The sequence below is a fragment of the Pomacea canaliculata genome, linkage group LG3, assembly GCF_003073045.1.
Source record: "Pomacea canaliculata isolate SZHN2017 linkage group LG3, ASM307304v1, whole genome shotgun sequence".
Classification (NCBI taxonomy): Eukaryota; Metazoa; Mollusca; class Gastropoda; order Architaenioglossa; family Ampullariidae; genus Pomacea; species Pomacea canaliculata.
The window spans coordinates 41,785,311-41,807,097 of NC_037592.1; the positions used below are offsets into that span (position 1 = coordinate 41,785,311).

The 21,787-nt window shown below is 36.7% G+C and overlaps 1 protein-coding gene across 6 annotated transcripts in view; it reads left to right on the forward strand.

Moving 5' to 3' along the window:
* Window positions 1-21,787, forward strand: part of LOC112558559 (copper-transporting ATPase 1-like) — a 36,594-nt gene that overhangs the window by 11,052 nt on the left and 3,755 nt on the right. For all 6 annotated transcript variants that reach the window (XM_025229075.1, XM_025229076.1, XM_025229073.1 and 3 more), the window contains 21 exons: window positions 1,643-2,996; window positions 4,599-4,790; window positions 5,084-5,247; window positions 6,583-6,744; window positions 7,065-7,144; window positions 7,891-8,125; window positions 8,810-9,043; window positions 9,923-10,063; window positions 11,182-11,290; window positions 11,762-11,886; window positions 12,349-12,483; window positions 13,028-13,219; window positions 13,652-13,834; window positions 13,997-14,213; window positions 14,439-14,594; window positions 16,248-16,390; window positions 16,660-16,863; window positions 17,623-17,740; window positions 18,032-18,134; window positions 18,322-18,564; window positions 20,325-20,351. In XM_025229075.1, coding sequence (XP_025084860.1) covers window positions 1,643-2,996; window positions 4,599-4,790; window positions 5,084-5,247; window positions 6,583-6,744; window positions 7,065-7,144; window positions 7,891-8,125; window positions 8,810-9,043; window positions 9,923-10,063; window positions 11,182-11,290; window positions 11,762-11,886; window positions 12,349-12,483; window positions 13,028-13,219; window positions 13,652-13,834; window positions 13,997-14,213; window positions 14,439-14,594; window positions 16,248-16,390; window positions 16,660-16,863; window positions 17,623-17,740; window positions 18,032-18,134; window positions 18,322-18,564; window positions 20,325-20,351 — 4,517 coding nt within the window. The remainder of the gene's footprint in view (window positions 1-1,642; window positions 2,997-4,598; window positions 4,791-5,083; window positions 5,248-6,582; window positions 6,745-7,064; window positions 7,145-7,890; window positions 8,126-8,809; window positions 9,044-9,922; window positions 10,064-11,181; window positions 11,291-11,761; window positions 11,887-12,348; window positions 12,484-13,027; window positions 13,220-13,651; window positions 13,835-13,996; window positions 14,214-14,438; window positions 14,595-16,247; window positions 16,391-16,659; window positions 16,864-17,622; window positions 17,741-18,031; window positions 18,135-18,321; window positions 18,565-20,324; window positions 20,352-21,787) is intronic.

The window sequence follows — 21,787 nt, forward strand, 5'->3', positions numbered from 1 at the left end:
CATTTGCTAACATGAGTTAAACCAACAATCAACCAGTTTAATCTTTGCCTTATCTCTCTTTAAAGCTTTTCTCAGTGTAACCTTCTAGTCCACACCACTGTGTCCAGATGCCCAGCTTATAGACCCCCTCTGTCAAGCTCAGACAATTACAGCTCAATATGTCATAAGGGCAGGAAATCATCAGTTGCTTTTGTTTGTAGGCATGGTTGCCAGGCACAATGAAGAAATGTTTAACCCTAACTTAATTCTTAGTTCCCTAAATCTGGGAACATAATTTAGTCCAAGCATCTTGCCCTAGTTAGGTACTTGGGATGTAATCTGTGCCTATAGGAGAAATATATCTCACAGTATTGTCTACAGACTTGAAAAAATATATTAATTGCAAACGGTGCTGAGGTCAGAATTAGTACTTTAATTGCTGAATTGCAGCCAGTGGATTTAAGTAGGTATCATCAGGGGCACAAGGAAAGCACCATTGTTCAAAACTGGTTCATTCTACATTATATCTGTTACTAACTGTACTGGTCATCCAGATTGTTTGGGAAAGTTAAAATGATTTGCAGGCTGTTTGTAGATTATAAGGAGCAACTTTGTGTCCATTGGTATCGGGATCAGTAATCTGTAGGCTTTTGTGTAGTTTTATCAGGCCATCCAGTTATGTTTAAGATTTAAGGAAGATTTGAAGAATTAGTTTTCATGAAAAGGATGCATTTAAAGACAGATGTGATTAATTGCTGGGGGTGAAGGAGATGGTGAAGAAAGGTAAAGAAGTGCATCTGGTGATAATCATCAGGCATCTTGTTTACACAGAAAATCCATATTAGTGTATGGTAATCAACAGGCATCTTGTTTACGCAGAAAATCTGCATTAGTGTATGGTAATCAACAGGCATCTTGTTTACACAGAAAATCAATATTAGTGTATGGTAATCAACAGGCATCTTGTTTACATAGAGAATCTGAATTAGTGTAAGTCACAAAGGGAATCTTTATTAGTGTATGGCACATACACAAATAATCTGTATTAGTCTATTACACATCATTTGTGATAATGAGCATCAGAATTTTCACATGTTTCACAGTCTTTGATTCCCATCTCTTTAACATATCATGAAGCGAGTTCATTCCATGTACTCAGATTATGTTTTGAAGTCAGATGAAAACATATTCTGGTGATCAGGAAAATATATGTATAACATTTAATAAATACATGAAGCATGTAAAGTGCATATAAGCAGTTAAAATAAGCTGTGGTAGGCCCTCTTTCATTTTTTACGCTGTTACAGATGATTTAAAATAATAAAATGTTACCTTTGTAAAATAATTTTATGTATTTTTAAATTTCATTTATAAGTGATCATTTACCAGTTTCATGGCGTGGGAAATAAGTAAATTACATTCTGATGCTTATTACAAACAGAAATATCGGTTTTACCTTTCCAATATGGTATTATATGTCAGGTACAGTAATTAATTATGGAATTAATAGCAGGTTACCAAACTGGTAAAAGAAAAAATGCTGTGCTGTTTCCATATGGAGCAGATGGTAGATGATTTAGCTTTTATCAGTGCATTTAAAACAACTTTTAAAAAGTAAGCTATTGAACATTTATTTATTTGTCAATTATTTTTTTGTTGTTAGGTACGCTTTGAAGAGCGGACAGCTAACACAATTTACAAGCCAACTGAAACTAATCCACCAAATATGGCAGCCAAAGTGGAGGAGCTGGGCTTCCGTGCCACCATCACAGACATCCAAGGGATATCTTCTACTGACAGTCTAGACAAAACACTCAAGGTCACTATTAAGGTGGCTGGCATGACTTGCCAGTCGTGTGTGCATAAAATCGAAAATGGAATCTCTTGTCTGAATGGGGTTAAACACATCAGTGTTTCCCTTGAAGAGAAAAAAGCATTTGTGGTGATTGACACTGTTAAAATTTCAGCCGCAGATGTTGCAGATGGAATCAACAAAATGGGGTTTAAAGCACAGTTGGCAGAGGGTCAGCTAGAACAGACAGCACGCTTGCGTGTTGAAGGTATGACATGCCAGTCGTGTGCCAACACCATTGAAAGCAGCATAGTGACTAGACCTGGAGTTTATGGAGTTGAGGTCAGTTTGTCCCAGAATGAGGCAGTAGTGCAGTTTAACCCCAGTCTGACCTCACCAGAACAAATTAGAGATGAGATCAGTGACCTTGGTTTTGATGCTTTCCTGAAAGATGATGAATTTGCACAAATAGCATCTCGCAACAAACCTGATACACCAAGAACTTGTTTAATTGACATTCAGGGCATGACCTGCAATTCTTGTGTGAAGAACATAGAGTCCAACCTCAAGGACAAGCCTGGAATACAGAATGTCAAAGTGTCTCTAGCAAATCACAATGCTTCAGTGGGCTACAACCCCTTGCTTCTTACCCCAGCACAAATAGCTAACATGATAAGTGACATGGGCTATGAAGCTACACTAGAGGCAGAGTACACTGATTCCCATACAGATGATGAATTTGCTGAGATAGCATCTAGGAACAAAGTGTTCAAAGTGTGTGAAATCAACATCCAGGGCATGACATGTGGTTCTTGTGTCAGAAACATTGAATCCAACATTAGAGATAAACCAGGAGTTAAATACATAAAAGTGTCTTTAACTAATGCAAATGGATTTGTTATGTATGATCCATCAGTAACAAATGCATCCAAAATTGCAGAGATGATTGATGATATGGGTTTTGATACAAGTGTTGCTAGGGACAATGTAGAAAACCATTCTGCGATCTTCAATACTGGCACAGCTGTGATTTCCATCAAGGGTATGACATGTGACTCATGTGTCAAAACAATACAAGGAAAGTTGTCGGAACATCCTGCTGTTCGAAGTGTATGTGTATCTCTAGCAGATGAGAAAGGAACAATTGAATATGATGTTCAAAAAACTACACCACAGATGCTTGTGGAGGCTATTAAGGACATGGGATTTGATGCATCTTTGCCAAGTGAGTTATATTTATTGAGTAGATTTGCAGTTTCAGCTTTGTTAGCTGCTCCCCTTCTGCCCCCCAAAATAAGAAAAAATTTAGAAAACCTGTATTTGAGTAAGCGCAGAAGAGAGACTACGCATATATGTGTGTGTGTGCACACATGCATGTGTGTTTGTGCATGCATATTGGGTTTAGTGTGTGGAGGGTGGGGGTGTATTGCACTCAGATTTAAAGGCATATATGAATTATCTTTAAAAAAAATGCAACATCAAAGGGAAATTGAAACAAAATTATAAACTTCTTGCATTTAGATCTTGGATATAATGGAGAGTCATTAAATTATAGAAATAGGCTTTATCTCAATATAAAAACTTTAAACAGATTAGCAACTGTATGGTGTCATCCCCGATGGTGAATATGATATTATAATTATCACTATCACTTCACATACACTACTTTGCCTTCCCCTTTCTCTCTCTCACTCACGCTTTGAAAACTGCTGTGACAAGCGCAGCAAAATCAATATACAAGATCACTACCCGTGGAAAATAAATTAATCCTGCCTTGTAGTGCCTATTGTAGGGCATCCACCTGGTGAAGAGAGTTTATTTTCATATCTGGAAGATTTATCTTTGGCTTGTTGAATCATGGCTTGTACACATGAAGTAAGCAGGCTCTAATGCAGTAGTTTCAGTAGGATTATCTTGCCATCTGTTGTGTTACCAGTTATGTCTCTTATCACACTCTGTGAATAGACCCGGTTTCATTCCAGCATCATCCCTAGATATAGATATTTATCCTCTTTATGTAACCATCTTGCCCAACATTTGTGTTGGATGGTGACAAGATAATGAGAGCATGTTTAGTAATAACTCATACTTAAACAGGTTAGGAAAGAGTCTAGAATGCATTGTATATATACTTCTCTGAAAATTATTTGATTTTCTAAGAACAGAAAACATGTAATTCATTGTTTCAGTCTAATGCTAGTGCTTAAAAAATAATTGATTTAACTTTTTTAAAAGTAAGTAGAGTTAGAAGGCATAAATAAGGTCTTCAAGCAGAGATAAAGTTACATTTTTAAATAAGTTGCCATTTTGCAGATTTTATGCATCCATTTATTAAAACAAGTGTCTGGAGAAAAGAAAATTGAAAATTGTATTTGTAGCTTAAGGGGTAGATTGTCAGGTAGGCAGGTGTACAAACTGGGATATATTTGTGATTTAGATGCACCAGTAAGAGGCTAAATAATACTTGCTGCAGATGTTGCCACCTCTTTCTTTGTGGCTGGCTAGAAGGCAATGAATAGAGGTATTCTTATCAATGGAGTGTCAGATAGCTTTCAGATGGGTTTCAGTTGAACTACTGCAACAGGTACAAGAACGATAAAATCATGACCACTGTTCGAAGAAGGCATGTGCAATGTGAACAGTGTTGGGGTGAGATACCTGAAATCTTTGTTTTTCAAGTTTGGATGGTTGGATCTCTTTTGTTTGCCTTTTATAGCTTTATAAACTTTAGCAAGAAATGAATAGATTCATCTCTGTTTTGATCATGAAATTCTGAGACATGCACAGTTGCACACTTGCCTAACCAATAGTTTTCTTTGCTGTGTAGATGGCACCAAATTACTCTTGTCCACGGGCAGCGGGTTTGGGAAGTCAGCAAGTACTGTGGAGCTTAGTCCAGCAGCTGTGCGATTCAACAGTGAGGTGGAGCAGGAATATGAAAAATGCTTCTTTACTGTCAAGGGCATGACCTGTGCTTCATGTGTGGCTACTATTGAGAAGAACATCGGCAAAATGGAAGGTGAACAAATGTCTTAACATGCATTTTAAAGAAATCTGCTTGCATATCTCTGTGTAGTGTGTGTGTGTTCAGCCTTGTGAATATCTGTGTATAAAATTGTGTTTGCATACATTATGATTTATAAGTTGCATTTGTGCATATGCTGTTCATTGTCATAGTGCATTCGATACTAGTATAGCGGCATCTATCTGGTTGTGGAAGTACAAGGATAGATGGTGCATTTACAGCACATATGGTATATATGCTGGCTAACATGCAGAGATAATGTAACTGTAAGTTGTTTCCATACACAGGTGTCCATGGAGTCCTTGTATCTTTAATGGCCCAAAGAGCTGAGGTAAAATACGATCCAGAATATATACTTCCATCACAGATTGCCAATGCCTTCAAAGGTTTAGGTTTTTATGCAACAGTGGATGAAGGGGAAGGTCTTGGACAGGGCTGCATAGAGCTAACAGTAAGTAATAAAAAACTGCTTTGTTGGTCCACTGGTTTGAAGTTTGCTTTTAGCTTCAGGTCTTTGCCTTCTTGATTAGGGCCTCATGGCACTGTTTGGTAAAGTCCATGATTGCAAGGGTTTTTTTTTAATACTTGCTGATTTTTCTTTAAGCTTTTTTTTTTTTAAGAAATTAATTTTATTGTTATAAACTTAATAACTAAAAAAGCAAACAACAAAACAAGAATGTAAAGTCAGATGAATTTTATTGTTACCAAATAACCAAACAAGAAAGCAAGGTAAAATAAGAAAGGAAGACATGAATGTATCAATGAAGGGATACAGCTTCAGAGCACTTGCAGAACTTGAGTATAAATAATTCTTGCGTGTCATCCTGTTCATATCTGTTTATACCTCTTTTTGGTATTTCTCATGCCATATTTTATGGGTAGTAGAACTTATAAAGAGGGGAAAATGTAATATGTAATACACTTCATTTTGTTATAATGTTGATGAGAAAAAGATTGATTTCCAGTCATGTAGATTGTGTGGAGTTTGTTGATTATTTCCCCATGTCTATGAATTTCCTTAGGATAGATAAAAAAAAAAAAATTGGGAGTTTTTCTTTTTTTGGTCTTTATTTAGATGTTTGGAGATGTTTTTGTGACCAGAAGTATAGTAGGACCTTAACTCTTGTTTATAGCAATTAGCTTTCATTTTATTTTATTCATTTCAAGTCACATTTTTAAAAAAACTCACAACATCAGGTGAGGACTGAATGTACTTTTGTGGCTGGCTCTTGCTTCTTGGTCTAGCAAACTGTTTATATGGTAGGTACTGACCACATGTCTCTACATATGTGCTACACCATACTGTAAATTAGTTGGTATCATGGTAAATAATATATAACTTTATTTTTCCCAGAGGGAAATTAGTGGCAGCCCTGTTAGGAAACAAGGGTTAGAACCACACACCACAGTACCAACAATCAGCAATACCATCACATTCATACCTGCCACACTAGGCAGATGCCCATACAATCACAGCTCAACTCGCATATGATCGCAGTAGTGCTCACAAGTTGCACGGCATCTTGAGGTCAGTCTGGACCATCCTGGTAATCAGCAATAACAATGAGCAGCTGTATATAACAAAAGGCACATTGTACCTTGAAATGGGGTAAAGTAAATTTCTGGTATACTCATGTTTTTGTCATCTGATAAACTATGATAATATAATGTTCTCTCTTCTGCCTGTAAAGTGGATAGCCAAGAAACCTTGTTTCTGCAAATTACAAGGATGATATTGCCATCCTTTTTGCCTCTCATCTAAACACTGCTTGTTGACTGTCCACAGATTACAGGGATGACCTGCTCATCCTGTGTGCATCTCATCCAGAGCACCCTCTTGAAACACCCAGGTATTCTGACAGCGTCTGTTGCTTTGGCAACAAGTTCTGGGAAATTTACCTTTGACCCAGAATTATCGGGACCAAGAGATATCATTAACATCATTAAAGTGAGTGAATCTTAGTGTATGCCATTGAATTAAAATATCTCAGTCACAAGGATGAGGAGTTAGTTCTGTGGAGTAAAGAAGAAATAGTATGAAACTTTGAAATGAAAGTGTCATATAACAAAAGCTTTGTTTCTGTTTATTACTTATTTTTAATTTTGTCTTATGATCAGGTATATTTAAAAGTTTAAAATTCTTGAGTATTTCCTGACATGGGTCTTCTTTGCTTGATGTTAGGGTCTTTAGTTTTTGTCTTTCCTATTGAGTATGGGAGTTTGTGTTTTGTTAGTATTTGAATCAGGATCTAGTTTGTGTCTTTGTAGGATCTGGGTTTTGATGCATATATCTTGCTGGACAGCGACAAGAGAGCTGCTCGCTATGATCACCGTGAAGACATCAAGAGGTACTGTAGTTTTTCTTTTTCCAAGATATTTTGTCTGAAGGTAGCTACTGTAACTATTCTAACAATAGGCTTTATCATGGCTACACACACTTAGCACTTTACATGCACATTTTCTTTCATTCAGTAGTAGATTTTTACAGTGATTTATTCTTAGCCCATAAAAGATCAGCATTGTTGCTCTTTTATCTCTTAACGCAACTTGAGGAAAAAAAAAAAACAGCAGTCCAATAAGTGTATTTCATTCTTAGCCAGAAGACTATGTGATGCAACCACTTTGAGTTTTGTTGGAAATAAAGTGCAGTGTTCACAAAATAGCTAAGACTGGAGTGAGTACTAGTTAATAGATTTACTTTCGGGGTTCAGTACATGGATTCAATAGACTTGCTGAGGGTTGTATTCTAGTCTTTGTTTCTGTTGTTGGCTACAAGCATGGAGTAATCTTCAGTTCAGTCAGTTTTTCATTTGTTAAAGCCTTATATAGTTTTAAAAAAGTAATTTAAAGCTCATTTATCTCTCACATAAATGAAAATTATGAGCTTTCATTTGGAAACAGTTCAGAACTGGTCTCACTGTATGACACTGTACTGTATAATGGGTTGATGAGCTTCTTGTATGTCTTTTTAAATCTTGTAAATGTAACTTTGTGTTTTCCACCTACTAGTACATATTTTTCTCCTCTTTTTGCCGGCCATGTGGACCAGAAACTTGCAAAAATTGACGAGACACAAAATGTGATATGTCTTCAGATGGAGAACATCCTTTCTTCTTTCGTTGATTTTTGGTGCACCATCCATGATCTTAATGATGTACTTCATGCTTGGTATGAAAAGCGAAGACCACAGCCACAGCAACACCAACATGACAGATAACATGACGACACCTGCGCCCATGCCTCAGGGAGAGCATGGCCCACAGATGATGGTGTATCCTGGTCTGTCCCTTGAGAACCTTTTAATGTTTATCCTTGCCACGCCTGTGCAGGTGAGAAGATTATCAGACATCAGTTTCAAGAAATATAGTTGTTTATTGGCTATAAATAGAAATATAATATCACTTAAGATATCAGGGATGTATGCATACTGGATATAAAGTAGAAATATGATTACATCACTTAACCCTCTTAGCATTGCATAAAAGTATAAATATTACAAAGACTGGCTAATAAGTGAAGTCTATGAAGACGACAGTGAGTGAAGTTTGTTTTTTATTATTGCTGCTGTCAGGTAAACAAGAAACCCGTACATTTTTGGAAAGGAGAAAGCTTGAACTTTGCAATAAAAGTAATGAAAATTGCCTTCCCTGCACTTACCTGGCAAAGCCATGATCGTGGCTCATCGTGGTCTAAGGATTAAGATATCAGGGATGTATGTATACTGGAAGTCAGGGTTGGGGTAGTGTGTGCATATATATATTCAGTTTTGACCTATGTTTATGTTAGACCGGTTCTGAAGTTATTCCAACACTTGTTTTGACGAGATTAAGCTGTGTTGACAAGATGGCTGAAAACATAAGAAATGAACTCCTTCTGCCCAGTTTGGTGTTGAACCAGTCTCAATTGTGTGGTAGTGCATATGAGACTAAGAGTACAGATATTGTCATTTTATCGGTTGTGAATGCCCATTTTGTACATTCTTATAGATAAATCTGATCTACACTATTTTTCAGTTCTTTGGTGGCCGTTATTTCTACATTCAAGCATACAAAGCTCTCCGGCATGGGGCCAGCAACATGGATGTTCTTGTTGTCTTAGCAACCACAATATCTTATGTATACTCAGTGATTGTGGTTGTAGTGGCCATCATACTGCATGAATCTGTGTCACCTGTCACCTTCTTTGAGACCACGCCCATGCTTATGGTCTTTATCTCCCTGGGACGATGGCTAGAACACATTGCCAAGGTAACATTTCACATCTGGTTGTTTCTTCTCATTGGTTTGGTTGTACCATGCCTTTGCTTTGGTTATAGTTCGTTGAATAACATTGTCATCGTAAGTATAACAGTATTGCATAAGGGCTTGATAGTTAACTGTTCCGTGCAACTTAAGACTCATTTCAACGTGGAGGGTCACATATGTTTACTACTATTAAATAATTATAATACTATTAAATAATTATAATACTATTAAATAAGAAACTACTGTTAAAACATGAATAAGACTTAAATTCATTTAAAACTTCTATAAAGTATATAAATTTGTATTAGCATTAAGGGTTTTATTTGTTGTCAGGTTGTAAATTTACATAAAAGATAGCAAGTGTAGAGATTTTGGACAAACCCAAACAACAGTATATCATGTTTTACAATATTCAGAAATAATTCTCTACCACTTCATGCATTGTCAGCAATTGATGTATAAATTTGAAAGTAATAAAATATACAATATATAAATGTGTGTAGAATATTGAAATACAGTCACAAGTCAGTTGTCCCTTGACTGGCACCTGTTTTTCGGGGGGAACACATGGATAGGGCCCGCCATTCTTGCCTATTTTGGGCGATAGTGAGCAGGTACTGTAAAGGACTACCAGTCCAGTCTTTGACATTCATTCTCTGGCTACCATGGTATTGACCACACTCCAAGGTGCCTTGAAGGATAGTCTTCGACAAGATGTCATGCCTGGTCACATGGCCAAAGAAGTCCAGCTTACATCGCTTGACTTGAAAGTAGAGGTTCCTGGTGTCCTACGTGTATGGCCAGAAACCTGTATAGTTATTTATATGTCATTTCAGGGTTAGATGAATTACATTGCAAAAAGTTATAAAATTATGTGCACAGGGAAAAACTAGTGAGGCTTTGGCCAAGCTGTTGTCACTCCAGGCATCAGAAGCTACCCTTGTGATCTTGGACAAAGAGAAGACAATCACAGATGAGAAGATCATCAGTGTGGATCTTGTGCAGAGAGGAGACATTTTGAAGGTCTGTTTTTGCTCATGAAACAAAAATAATAGTTTCATTGGAAACTTGAATACCACAACAGAAATATTTTTGGTGATATTTTATCTTGAAGTTTTTGTGGATGTTTTTGTGTGTGTGAGAGAGAGCAGAAAAAAAGCTTATTTTCCAAGTGACTTTGCACGAGGAACATGTCTTAATGATGGCTACTATTTACTCGACACAAATATCAGACTCATAAACACATTCGCAGATGTTACTACGCACATTAAAAAATGAAAAAGTATATTTCTCTTGTACCAATGTTTCCATGGTGAACGTTAGGATTTAACTCCTGCCACCCAGGGGAACAATAAGTATAATGACACGTCAGTTGCTTGCAATTTTCACTATATGGCTTGTGGGCCCCGATCCCTGCTCTTACCAAAACCAAAAGACTAATGATATGGGATTTAAAGCACAACAGTAAAGATTTACACAACATACAAACATGCAAAAGACATACAGCAATTTGACTCATCTAGAGGGTTCCAGTATTGTTTGTGCTATTCGTACTTCCAGTTTTGATTCACACACACACTCTTTCATGCATACACTATATAATACCTATACATATTAGTTCACCACTGACTGCATGCACAAACATACCCAAATAGACATGTAAGTATGCACACAAGCATACATAGATGTTTACTTACACTTGCACTATACACCTTGTCGACACAAAGAGAGAGTAGGGGTGGGAGAGATAGGACAATAGAGCATTAGATTGGTGTCTTTACCCTTAAAAATTAGGTTTACCTTTAACCTCTTGTGGATTTTGTCAAATGCATAGAAATAAAGATTTTATTTGACATTAGATGCGCGTCAAGATGATGAGAGCTAGATGAGGAAATAGATAAAAAAGAACCTATCTTAAGTATCCATTTTTTGTTTATAAAGAAAAGCTTCATTTTTAATGATATGCATCTAAAGGGGGATTGTGGGAGAAAATAGTGATTGGGTTATGGACATATTATGGCTGTGAGCGAGCAGAGTGTGCACATGGCACAAGTGTGTTTGTAATTACACTTTTGTAATTACTCAGTAATAGCGGTGGTGGTCTTCCAGGCACCATCTTACTACTCTTGTACTTTGCACAGGTTGTGCCTGGTGGGAAAATACCTGTAGACGCCAAGGTGATTGATGGTCATTCCACCTGTGATGAATCACTGATCACAGGGGAGAGCATGCCAGTTTCCAAGCAAGAAGGTAAACAACTCTTTTAAAGTATCAAGTGTGACGCTAGTATCTTTTTAGAGGTACCTGATCATGCCACTCTGTCATATTTCAAGCTAATATTTCATGGAATGTATATACCTGTGAATTGATAAAATAACACTGGTCAACACTGAAATTATTACTGACTTAAAAAGGCCATAATCTGTAGTATCTCAGCGTACTGAACACAAATGTGACCATGAACATTTTTTTTTTTGGCTCTTGTTGATAAAGTTCTTTTAAAAAATTTACGGGACAGGATCAGGAAGGCTGTCTTTTATCAGGAAGGAACTTTTTAGTCAGGGTGCTTAGATATTTACCCTTAAAAAGTATCATCAATAACTTAAAGAACATTTTGGCTCAGGCAACAGTATGTCGACATGTTTAGAAGTCAAAATAGACTTTAATTTGTATATAAACATTATGCTTTTGAGTTTAAATTTGAATGTTTGTGTGTGACAGGTTCAACAGTGATTGGTGGCAGTATTAACCAGCATGGTATGCTACTCATAGAGGCCACACATGTTGGCACAGACACCACTCTCTCACAGATCGTTAAATTGGTGGAAGAGGCACAAACATCGAAGGTGACTGGCATCACATATATAAATATTTTTGAGTAGAAGAAATAGGAAATTAAATGGGTACATATTGCAGGTAGGAAGGGTGGTAGTAAAATAGAGTGAACACTATAATAGTAATTGTATCAGTTGCTATGAAATTTCTCATTTACATATTTCTAAATCTAGTCGTCACTGATGCACAGGTTAGGGAGTTGTGCCTTAGTAGTCATTCATTTATGTGTTTATTATATTTTGCTATTTGGTGAACTTTTAGGAAACCATTTATTTTGTTCATGTAGATAGACTTTTATGATATTGGAAAGTAAGTTTTTCATTACACATTGGTCATATTGGAAAGTCAGTTTTTCAAAGATTCATTTGTCCTGATTGCATTTTTCATTGGATTTTCATTGGAAAGTTAATTTGATCTCTCCTACACTGGACTCACTGATACGTAGATATAAAGCCTAAATTGATTTTGTTCAGGCACCCATTCAAAACCTGGCTGACAAGATTGCTGGCTATTTTGTGCCACTAGTAGTTCTACTCTCTGTTACCACCCTTGTTGGCTGGACTATAGCTGGCTATGTAAATATTCATCTGATTGACCCATCCTTTGTGGTGAGACTATTTTTTCTGTTCATCTTTTGGTATGTTTTAAATGGCTGTGCTGCCTTGTTGACAAAAAATAATGTTATCATTTTGATGTATGGTTTAAAATGAGTTTTTTTATCACACGCGAAGATTGAATGTGTTTTCTATAAGCCATGGGATACTAGTTATCATAACATTCAGCAGATAAACAATTATCCACCACAGAGTCCCTAACAATAATCCACTATAGAGGGCCTCACAGTTGTCCATCATAGCGTCTCTCAGAGAATCATTAGTAATCTGCAGTTTTGTAATCCCAAGAGCAAGAACTGGATATATGAGAAGTGTGCAGAGGAGCTACACAGTGTGTCCAATATATTCAATTCTTTTGAGCTCTTTATCTAGCAGGCAGATAGGGAGGCCATCAAATATCATCACTCCTTCTGAAAATGGCATTCCATTACATGGCTGAAAAGAAGCTATGAAAAGAATTATTCTACCTTTAAGTTATTGGCATAAGCCTAGTCTTAATCCCACCCTGCCACTGAAACACACCATTTACTGTCTTCAGAAAGGAGGGCCAATTTCAGAGAGTGAAGTGATATTCCAGAAAGCATTCCAGTATGCCATCACTGTGCTCAGCATCGCCTGTCCCTGTGCTCTGGGTCTTGCTACTCCCACTGCCGTTATGGTGGGCACTGGAGTGGGAGCACGCAATGGAATTCTGATCAAGGGGGGAGAACCGCTAGAGACAACCCGCAAAGTAAGCACCTGATCAAAATGACATAGACAGAAATGATATGATTGCTCTGCAACTTAGATTTAAAATTGTTAATGTATTTTTGTGCATTACTTCCCATTCTTCTTCCCCAGGTAAAGCCTCCCCTATCTGTGGTACTGTTTCATAAGATTATTTCAGCCATGATACCTTTAAGCTCCTGTATTTATTCCAAGGAATAGTAGGTTTTAGGTGTTTCCATTTTACTGTTTCTATTACCTGAGGCATTTTAATGTGTTACTAACATTCATATGTGTAAATTTTTGTGTTGGTTAATTGTACATAACACTACCAGACTTTGTGTTCTCATGGTCTTATTTGGGACATATCTAGCCTTTAGAAATTTATGTTTGTGGTCTCATTAATCCTTATAGTAACACTTAAGTTTACTTAAATTTAGTTTTGTTTTTCTTTCAGATTAAGTGCATAGTGTTTGACAAGACAGGAACCATAACTCATGGAGTGCCACGGGTGGCCCGAGTGTCCATGTTTGTGGATGAGTCGGAATGTTCATTTGTCAGACTTGTTGCTATCAGTGGATCTGCTGAAGCCAGTAGCGAGCATCCCATAGCAGGAGCCATTGTCAAGTATGCCAAGGAGGTAAGTTTTGGTTGTTGGCATGATTGAAAAGGACTGATGTGACACGCGATGGCACGCTGAAAGAGGGGGTTTATACATCTTACTTTCCTGACAAGGGGGAGGTGCTGGATTAATGTCAAATAATTTTTCACTGAACTGTCTGTTTGTATGTTCTCTCATCAGACCTTGGCAACAGAAGTTCTTGGCAAGGTACAGGAGTTTCAGGCTGTTCCTGGTTGTGGCCTTAAGTGTAAGGTGTCTGGTATTGAGTCCCTCTTGACAGAGGCAGATCTAGAGGGTGTCAACAACCGGCGTAACAAACAAGGCAGTGTCGCTGTCAAGGTAGACTTAAAGTCACCCTCTGGCCTCCACAGTCTGCGTGAGAATTTACACATAGAGGGTATGTATCTGACCTACACAGTCTGCTTAAAAATTTTTGCATAGAGTGTATGTATCTGACCTACACAGTCTGCTTAAAAATGTTTGCATAGAGTGCATGGATCTAGGAAAATGTGGAGGAATATTTTGGCAATATGTTAATATTCAATCAACATCTATAAAGCATGATTTAATTTTTGCATTTCCATATTTTAAAAAAAAACTATGTGAATGATGTTTTTCACAGATGTAGCAGGTGCCATGGCACCTACAGTGTACAACGTTTTAATTGGGAACCGGGAGTGGATGCACCGCAATGGTTTACAGGTCACAGATGAGATGGACCATATCATGACCAAGCACGAGGACCAGGGACACACTGCAGTCTTGTGTGCTATTGATGGTTGGTTTCAGCTTCTGGTTCTCAGTTTATTTTTATAAATCAACAAAAATGTCTTGCAAAAATGTCAGTATGTGTACATGCTTGCTCATAGATAGATGAATAAACAGCATGAACATCGGTTTCCTCTCCCAATTTGTTGATTTGTTGGGGGTTTTTTTTCTTCTTCTTAATGTTGGTCTCTAAGTTTTGTTTTGATAGCCAAAGGCTGTGAGGAGGTTTTCTTCTTTATGATGTAATGATTCTCCGTATATGATGTTGATAGGATAGTGGTGTGTGAGCAGTATATGTGTGAGAAGGTACAGTGGAACCTCGGTTAGCGAACGCCTCGGATAGCGAATATTTCGGTTAACGAACAAAAATTTCGTTAAAAGTTTGTCTCGGATAGCGAACAAAATTTCGGATAACGAACAGCCACGTGAACCACACGTGACCAAACAGCATGTCATCATTCGCGCTCGAGACACAGCTACGATCAGTCGTTCCTTATCTATGCGCATCCTTCTTATTTAGTGATTTTTGTGCTTTATTTTAATAAGATAATCCTCAATAATGGCTCCAAAGAAAATTAAGAGCAATTAATAGTTGTGAGGTAATGACAAGGAAGCGGCCAACAGATGAATTGAAAGAGGAAATGATTTCAAAGTATGAAGGCGGCATGCGTCTGTCGGAAATGTGATGTCGTATTACCGACGAGTTTTACAAAAAAGGCAAAAAGGCAGAAGCAACAGACACTGGACAAGTTTTTTACTTTAACCTCAAAGCTAAAGAAAAGGGAAGTCACCCCCGATTTTATAATGTCACGTGTGCTCATGGAGGGGGAATCAAAGCAGTAATTCCACCCCTTCCTCCCCACACCTGCTTCCAACCACGCCGTCAAAACGGCGAGTTTTCTGATTTTTAGATGCTTTCGTTAATGTTTTTATGTTTATTTAAGTCCATTTATATTGCATTATAACTGTTCTCATTAAAACAAATACCTATATAGCCTGTAACTTTCAAATATTAGAGAGTCAACAGGGGCTGGGAACCAATTAAATCTATTTCCTTTATTTCTTATGGAAAAAATTGTTTCGGATAACGAACATTTCGGATAACGAACAGCTTTCCAGAACGGATTAAGTTCGTTAACCGAGGTTCCACTGTAGTTATATTCACAAATGCTGCTATTTGAAGTGCATGTATATGTATGTGTGTATAGAATTTGAGAATAACTGGTTTCGACATTATTTATTACTGGACTGTAGGTACAGCAGTTTTAAAATGTGTAGTTATTTTCTTAAATACTCACTCCCTTGCTGAAGCTATGCTCTTAAAGTAATAAAACATCCATCAATCTGATACATACTGAAATGCCTACTTTCTTAATCTGAAACTTGCATTGTAGATTTTTATTTTTCTCTAGTTGAATTCTGCATTTTTTGGTTTATGTAGTATGTGAACATAATCAATCTCCATTACTGTCCATGTTGGGATGTAAAATAATTATGCTGCTGCACATCTTACATATTTGTACTATTAAAAGTTAATTGTATTTTTTCCCCACACTACAGTTTATGAAAATGTTAATTATGATGGGTGCTGTTGTTCCTCTTGAAATGGGCTCAGGCCTACTCAATAAAAAATTGGAATCTTGGAATTTTATTTTGTCTGCAGGTGTAATCATGGCCATGCTAGCCGTTGCAGACACAGTGAAGTCAGAAGCACACTTAGCTATCCATGAACTGAAGAAGATGGTGTCAGAAGTTTATCTGCTCACTGGAGACAACAAGAAAACAGCTCGAGCCATTGCAAGACAAGTAAGAGTGTGCTAGAAGGATCATAAGATGGGGGGGGAAAAAGCGTGTTCTAGATATAAGTAAACTTTTGAGACATTTCATGTTCTTTATGCTCACTATACTACGTTGCAATTACCGTACTGGTATATGAATGACAAAAATGACATTCTTAGAATGTTGATGTGCATTGCAAGCATTTTGGGGAACTTAAAGTCTGAACAATTTTAAGACATTTATACCTTGCCTGAAAGCAAGATTATTTGTAAATTAATCCTTACAATTTTTGTCAGGTGGGAATCAGGAAAGTGTTTGCAGAGGTGCTGCCATCCCACAAAGTAATGAAAATTCGTCAGCTGCAAAAATCTGGCAAAAAAGTTGCAATGGTAGGAGACGGAGTGAACGACTCACCTGCTCTGGCTCAAGCTGACGTCGGCATTGCCATTGGCACTGGCACTGATGTCGCAGTGGAAGCAGCAGACATTGTGCTGATGAAGGTGTGAGAGCTTGTTGAAATGTAATAACACTGCTTGTACACATAATGCTGACTTGAAAACGAGAAACAAGAACAAGGCTAGCCACGGTAAAATTGATTAGTGAATAGGTTAATCAGTTGTCCTTGTTTTTTAAATACCTATCAAACCCAAGTCAAATCCAGTTATACGAACACTTTGAAATGACCAGTAACATTGTTAGATGTTGTCATTACTACTAGATAGCATAAGTACAATTATTTTTGTTTTCTTTTTTGTGACAATTTTGCATTGTTTCTGTTTCTTGGAAAATTACTTGGAAAATTACTGATACATTGTGTAGAATGGTTTATGAATCCCTTGAGCTGCCCTGTTAGGAAAAGTTATGCACATCACAAATACTCGTTTTTATTAATGAAAGGGCTATTTCTGTAACACAAATAGAATTTTTGCTTTCAAGTGTATTTCATTCTGAGAAGACAATTTATTTCACTGGTCCAGAGCTAGGAATGCAGTATTAATGAAACAAGCAGCTTCTTACTGAGATAATTCACATGTAAAAAAAATTACTTTAAATTGGTAATTTTCTAAGGGTAAAGCTCAGCTCCTTGAACAGCATTTACAGGGGATTTTCTAAAAACAATATTTAAAATAACACCATGCAACAATAAACTTCCATGATGGCAGAAATTTGACTATAAATGAAAAAAACAATGGAAGCAATTTTTGATCTTTAAAAATTTCTTGAGATTATATTGAATTTTTTTTTTCCAATATATGTAGAGCAACCTGCTAGATGTGTATGCAGCTGTTAAACTTTCACGCATGACAGTGCGCCGCATCCACATCAACTTTGTTGCAGCCTGCATCTACAACTTTGTGGGTATTCCCATTGCTGCAGGTAAGTCATATCAAGGATGGTTGATGTCTGAGAGGTGTCCTATCTGAGGCTGACACTTTTTCTGCAGCAGTTTAGTTTTCTTTATAGTACAGATTTTACCAACTCATTCTCTTTAATTCTGTTTCACACTTAGAAATGAATAGCTTGGTTTGAATATATTGCAATGTTTTGTAAACTGGCAGTCTGATCTTTATGAATGTTAATGAGAAAATCAACTGAGGCTGTGAATATTTAGCAAGACGAGAACAGGAGATACTGATCATGTGACTTGTCATTCTGCTTGATGTTTAGGCTGTTTCATGCCCATCGGCTTGTCTTTGCGGCCATGGATGGCCTCTGCAGCTATGGCTCTGTCTTCTGTTTCGGTGGTCTGTTCCTCACTGCTGCTGAAAACGTATGTTGACACATTTTCATTTTCTTAGTCTCTCAGGTATATTAGCTTAGATAAACAAGTTTTGAACAAATTAAACACAGATATTCATATGCCTTCAGGCACACACTTGCATGTGTCCTGGTTTGCAAGAAAAAAGTATCATCTTAGCACTGACATTCATGATAATCTGCTGGTTCTGGTCTTTCAGGTTCAGGAAGCCAAAAGTGAAAGACCTTGTGACACAGGACTACCATCATGCTTTTGCTGCTGAACAAGACCTTCCAGAATCTAGTGTCAAATCCTACTCCTTCAAACACAGCATGGATGTTCTAAATGATGAGGATATTTCTGTGCACTGCGGAGGTGAAGTTGATCCAGGGTCCAATCGTGGCAGCCGCCCAGGCAGTCTACTGTCTCGCTTGAGCAGCAAAATGAAAGCGACGCCTGACCAGTTAAGTCTGCTAGATAACCCAGACAATCATGATAATGATATTGAGGTGAACACTGTAGTGTAGGCAAACATCAAACCTTCAATTAACTTTCATTTTCCTGCCTTTGGAGAACAGGTTGGCTGAAGCCTCATGGGTTTCTGGCTAAGTACATCAAAAGCCATCAACATATCACCCACAGTGTCTTTCCATCCTCAGTTTGATAAAAAGAAGTTTTCGTTAAATTATACAGGATATGGCCTGGCGTGATGCTGCTCTTATATATTTTTAACTGAGTTCATTATAGGATCCAAGAGTTTGAATTAATGGTTAAATGTCATTAAGACTTAAACTGTTATTGCTGTCATGGTTAAGTGCGTTGGCACATGTTACTGCCTTTAGAACGAATGTGATATTTGTTAAAATCATGTTCAGAAATAACAATCTATTAACTTGCAAGTTGCAAGACCATAAATATTTGCTGAGAATCAGAATGTAATATTTTGTGTACTACAAATTAAGGGTTTGATCATCATGAAATATGAGTAAGATTTTAGGATGTCACATTGTGTGAAATGGTGGTTAAGACTTTGGCATATGAAGTTTGTAAAATGTTGCTGAGTGTTTGCAGTCTGTGTGAAAAAAATGTGAAGCTGGGAGTACTTTCCCTTGTGATCCAGTTGTTAAATGACATCAGCTGGTCCGTGAATTTTTTGTGGACTGTTTGTAATAAAGAAGTATTTTGGCACACGATGACACCCTTAGGAATATTTTCTGATTCTTGTTCAGCATGGAGCAGAATCCAGTTAATTGTTTAGGAAGTTAAGTAAATGTCAGCTTTGGTAAATTATTTCTATAATTGGCTCAAGGTTAAGTGGAGACAGGGGACTGCTCGCTGAGCAATCATTGTTCCAATTCTGCAAGTTTACACATCATGTAAATAAGTTATGCAACTTTTGATATTTCATTGTCTTTCGTTGATTATTGAGCTCAGCTGTTAGTGGTGGACATGAAGAGAGCTTCCTACACTCCTCATCTGCCTGCTACTCATTGTAGTGTCGCTGCCGTCAGGTTATCTTTCCTGGTGTAAATACTTTTTGTGTATATGTAAAAATTGGAGTTTGTGCAGTTGTTGGAATAATTGTTCCATTCTTTTTTTTTTTTTTTTGCACTATATAGTATCTTTTGTTTTTCTTAAGATTTACTTTTTCTATCCATCATTTGATCAGAAGTCAGTCGTATCCTGAAGTATGCTGCAGGTCAAGAGTTTGAGAATGATGAATGTCTTTTCCTGTATGCATTTCTCCAGTCATTACCTACCTCGTCCATGGCAATAGTTTGTGAGATATACAGTAATGGTTTGTGAAATATCAAGCAGTATGCACACTGCTGCACGAGGGCTGAGTGCTTAATATCAAGTAGGCACAAAAACATTTCATTGTCTTAAACTGATCATTTGGCATTAACCAATTAACTAGTGTTTATCATGAGAACGTTTGAAGCTGGAGATAAGGGAGTTAAAGGTGGAATAAAAAAGGATATACTAATATTAATAATCAGGATCATCCATTTTTTCTATGCTTTTTAATTTCTAAAAAACCTTGCTGTTTCTTGTTTCTGACATGAGAAATCAAAGATGGTAAATTTGCCAGCTCTATTTTCACATGGCCACTTGTACTTTCAAGGGATTAAAAAGGGAATCTAAACACATTTGTTAATCCATCTTTTGATATTACTGTTGTCAGTGCCTGTGTATTCATTTGATTATTTTCATTATTGCCAGTTTTGAAGATGGCATCACAGTCATCAGGTATATTCTGTTTATTTTCAGCACATTGTGCTTTTTTTTTCAAAGCTTTGCTGATTTTGCTGAACCTTTCCATTTTTTGTTTGTAACATTTACCATTATATTTTATATTATTTTTTTATTTCTTTTGAAGATTTATGTTTCCAGATAATGTCATGCTGTACTAGAAAACTTAAGTGGTACAAAATTAAAAGACATGCATGCCTGATGATAGAACATTAATGTCTATCACAATTAACAATAATTCTGTACTTTATAACTTTGTTATTTTATAACATGCTTAGTATGCTTCTTCATTACTCTTGTTCATGCAGTTTGCATCTGGTATGTCTTTGAAACAGTTTCTATGCAGTTGTTTCTCCCTTTAATTTTGTTCACTTTGTTTTGTAAATGCTTTGTTTTTTTTCTGTGCAACAATGTCAGGGAAGAGTACTGAGTGAACATTGCGGTCAAATATCAGCATTATTTTACAGTGATGAGTAAATGTATAAATGTTGATGACTGAATGTACAAATGACGATGAACAGGATCAGGTATTTGTTCTTTATTGCCTTGTTAAACAATGAAGACATTTTAAAGTTTTCACACTCACTTAAATTGTAATTTTTCTATATTTGAAGACTAGAGCTTTGATTGGATTTAAGTTTTATGAATAGGTAGATCCTTTTGTTCTTGTGTTGGCAAGTTGTTTTTATACTCCTGTTTATTTTTATGTTTCTTTGGTTTTACATCTCTCTGAATTAAAAAAAAAATTAAGGCAGATGCTAGTCCAATTCAATGACAGTTAACATATCTCAGCTGTAACATTTTTCTTCAGAGCTGAAAGTCTTTTTTTTACACTGGGTTGTTGGGTTTGATTGGCTCCTTACCCATAACCAGAAGAATTGTAAGCATGCATAACAATTATTGACATGATGTCATTTAATTTAAAGGCATGCATGTTCATATTTTGCTTGTTTGATAGATATTATTCTTAAATATTAAGTTGTCCTCCGTCACATTTACAAGAAGGCATTGTAGAAGAAATGGCAATAAATTTTATTGTGTAATTTTATTTTTTCCAACTAATTTTTATTGTTGGCCTATGAGGGAAGTAGGTGGAATGAACTATCATTCAGTCGTTGTTACTTATGGAAACTTCATTTGACCTCTTGGCTTGAACATTTAACTCTGAAACAGTGTTTCCAAATTGACTTCATGCATTACTATCAGATCTGTTGCTATCTGTTTCAGACTTTAAATATGACAAATTAACTTTTCTTTTCTCATGTAGCATCCCTACCAAAGTGAGAGAGAGAATGTGTGTGTGTCTGTGTGTTACATGTGCATGCAAGAAGGGAGAGGCTGGAAGTCATAATGATGCCATATTCTCATTTGAAATTTTTAGCAATAAAATGTTCCTGTTTGTTTAGCCAGTGGCTAAATGCATTCTGCTTGGC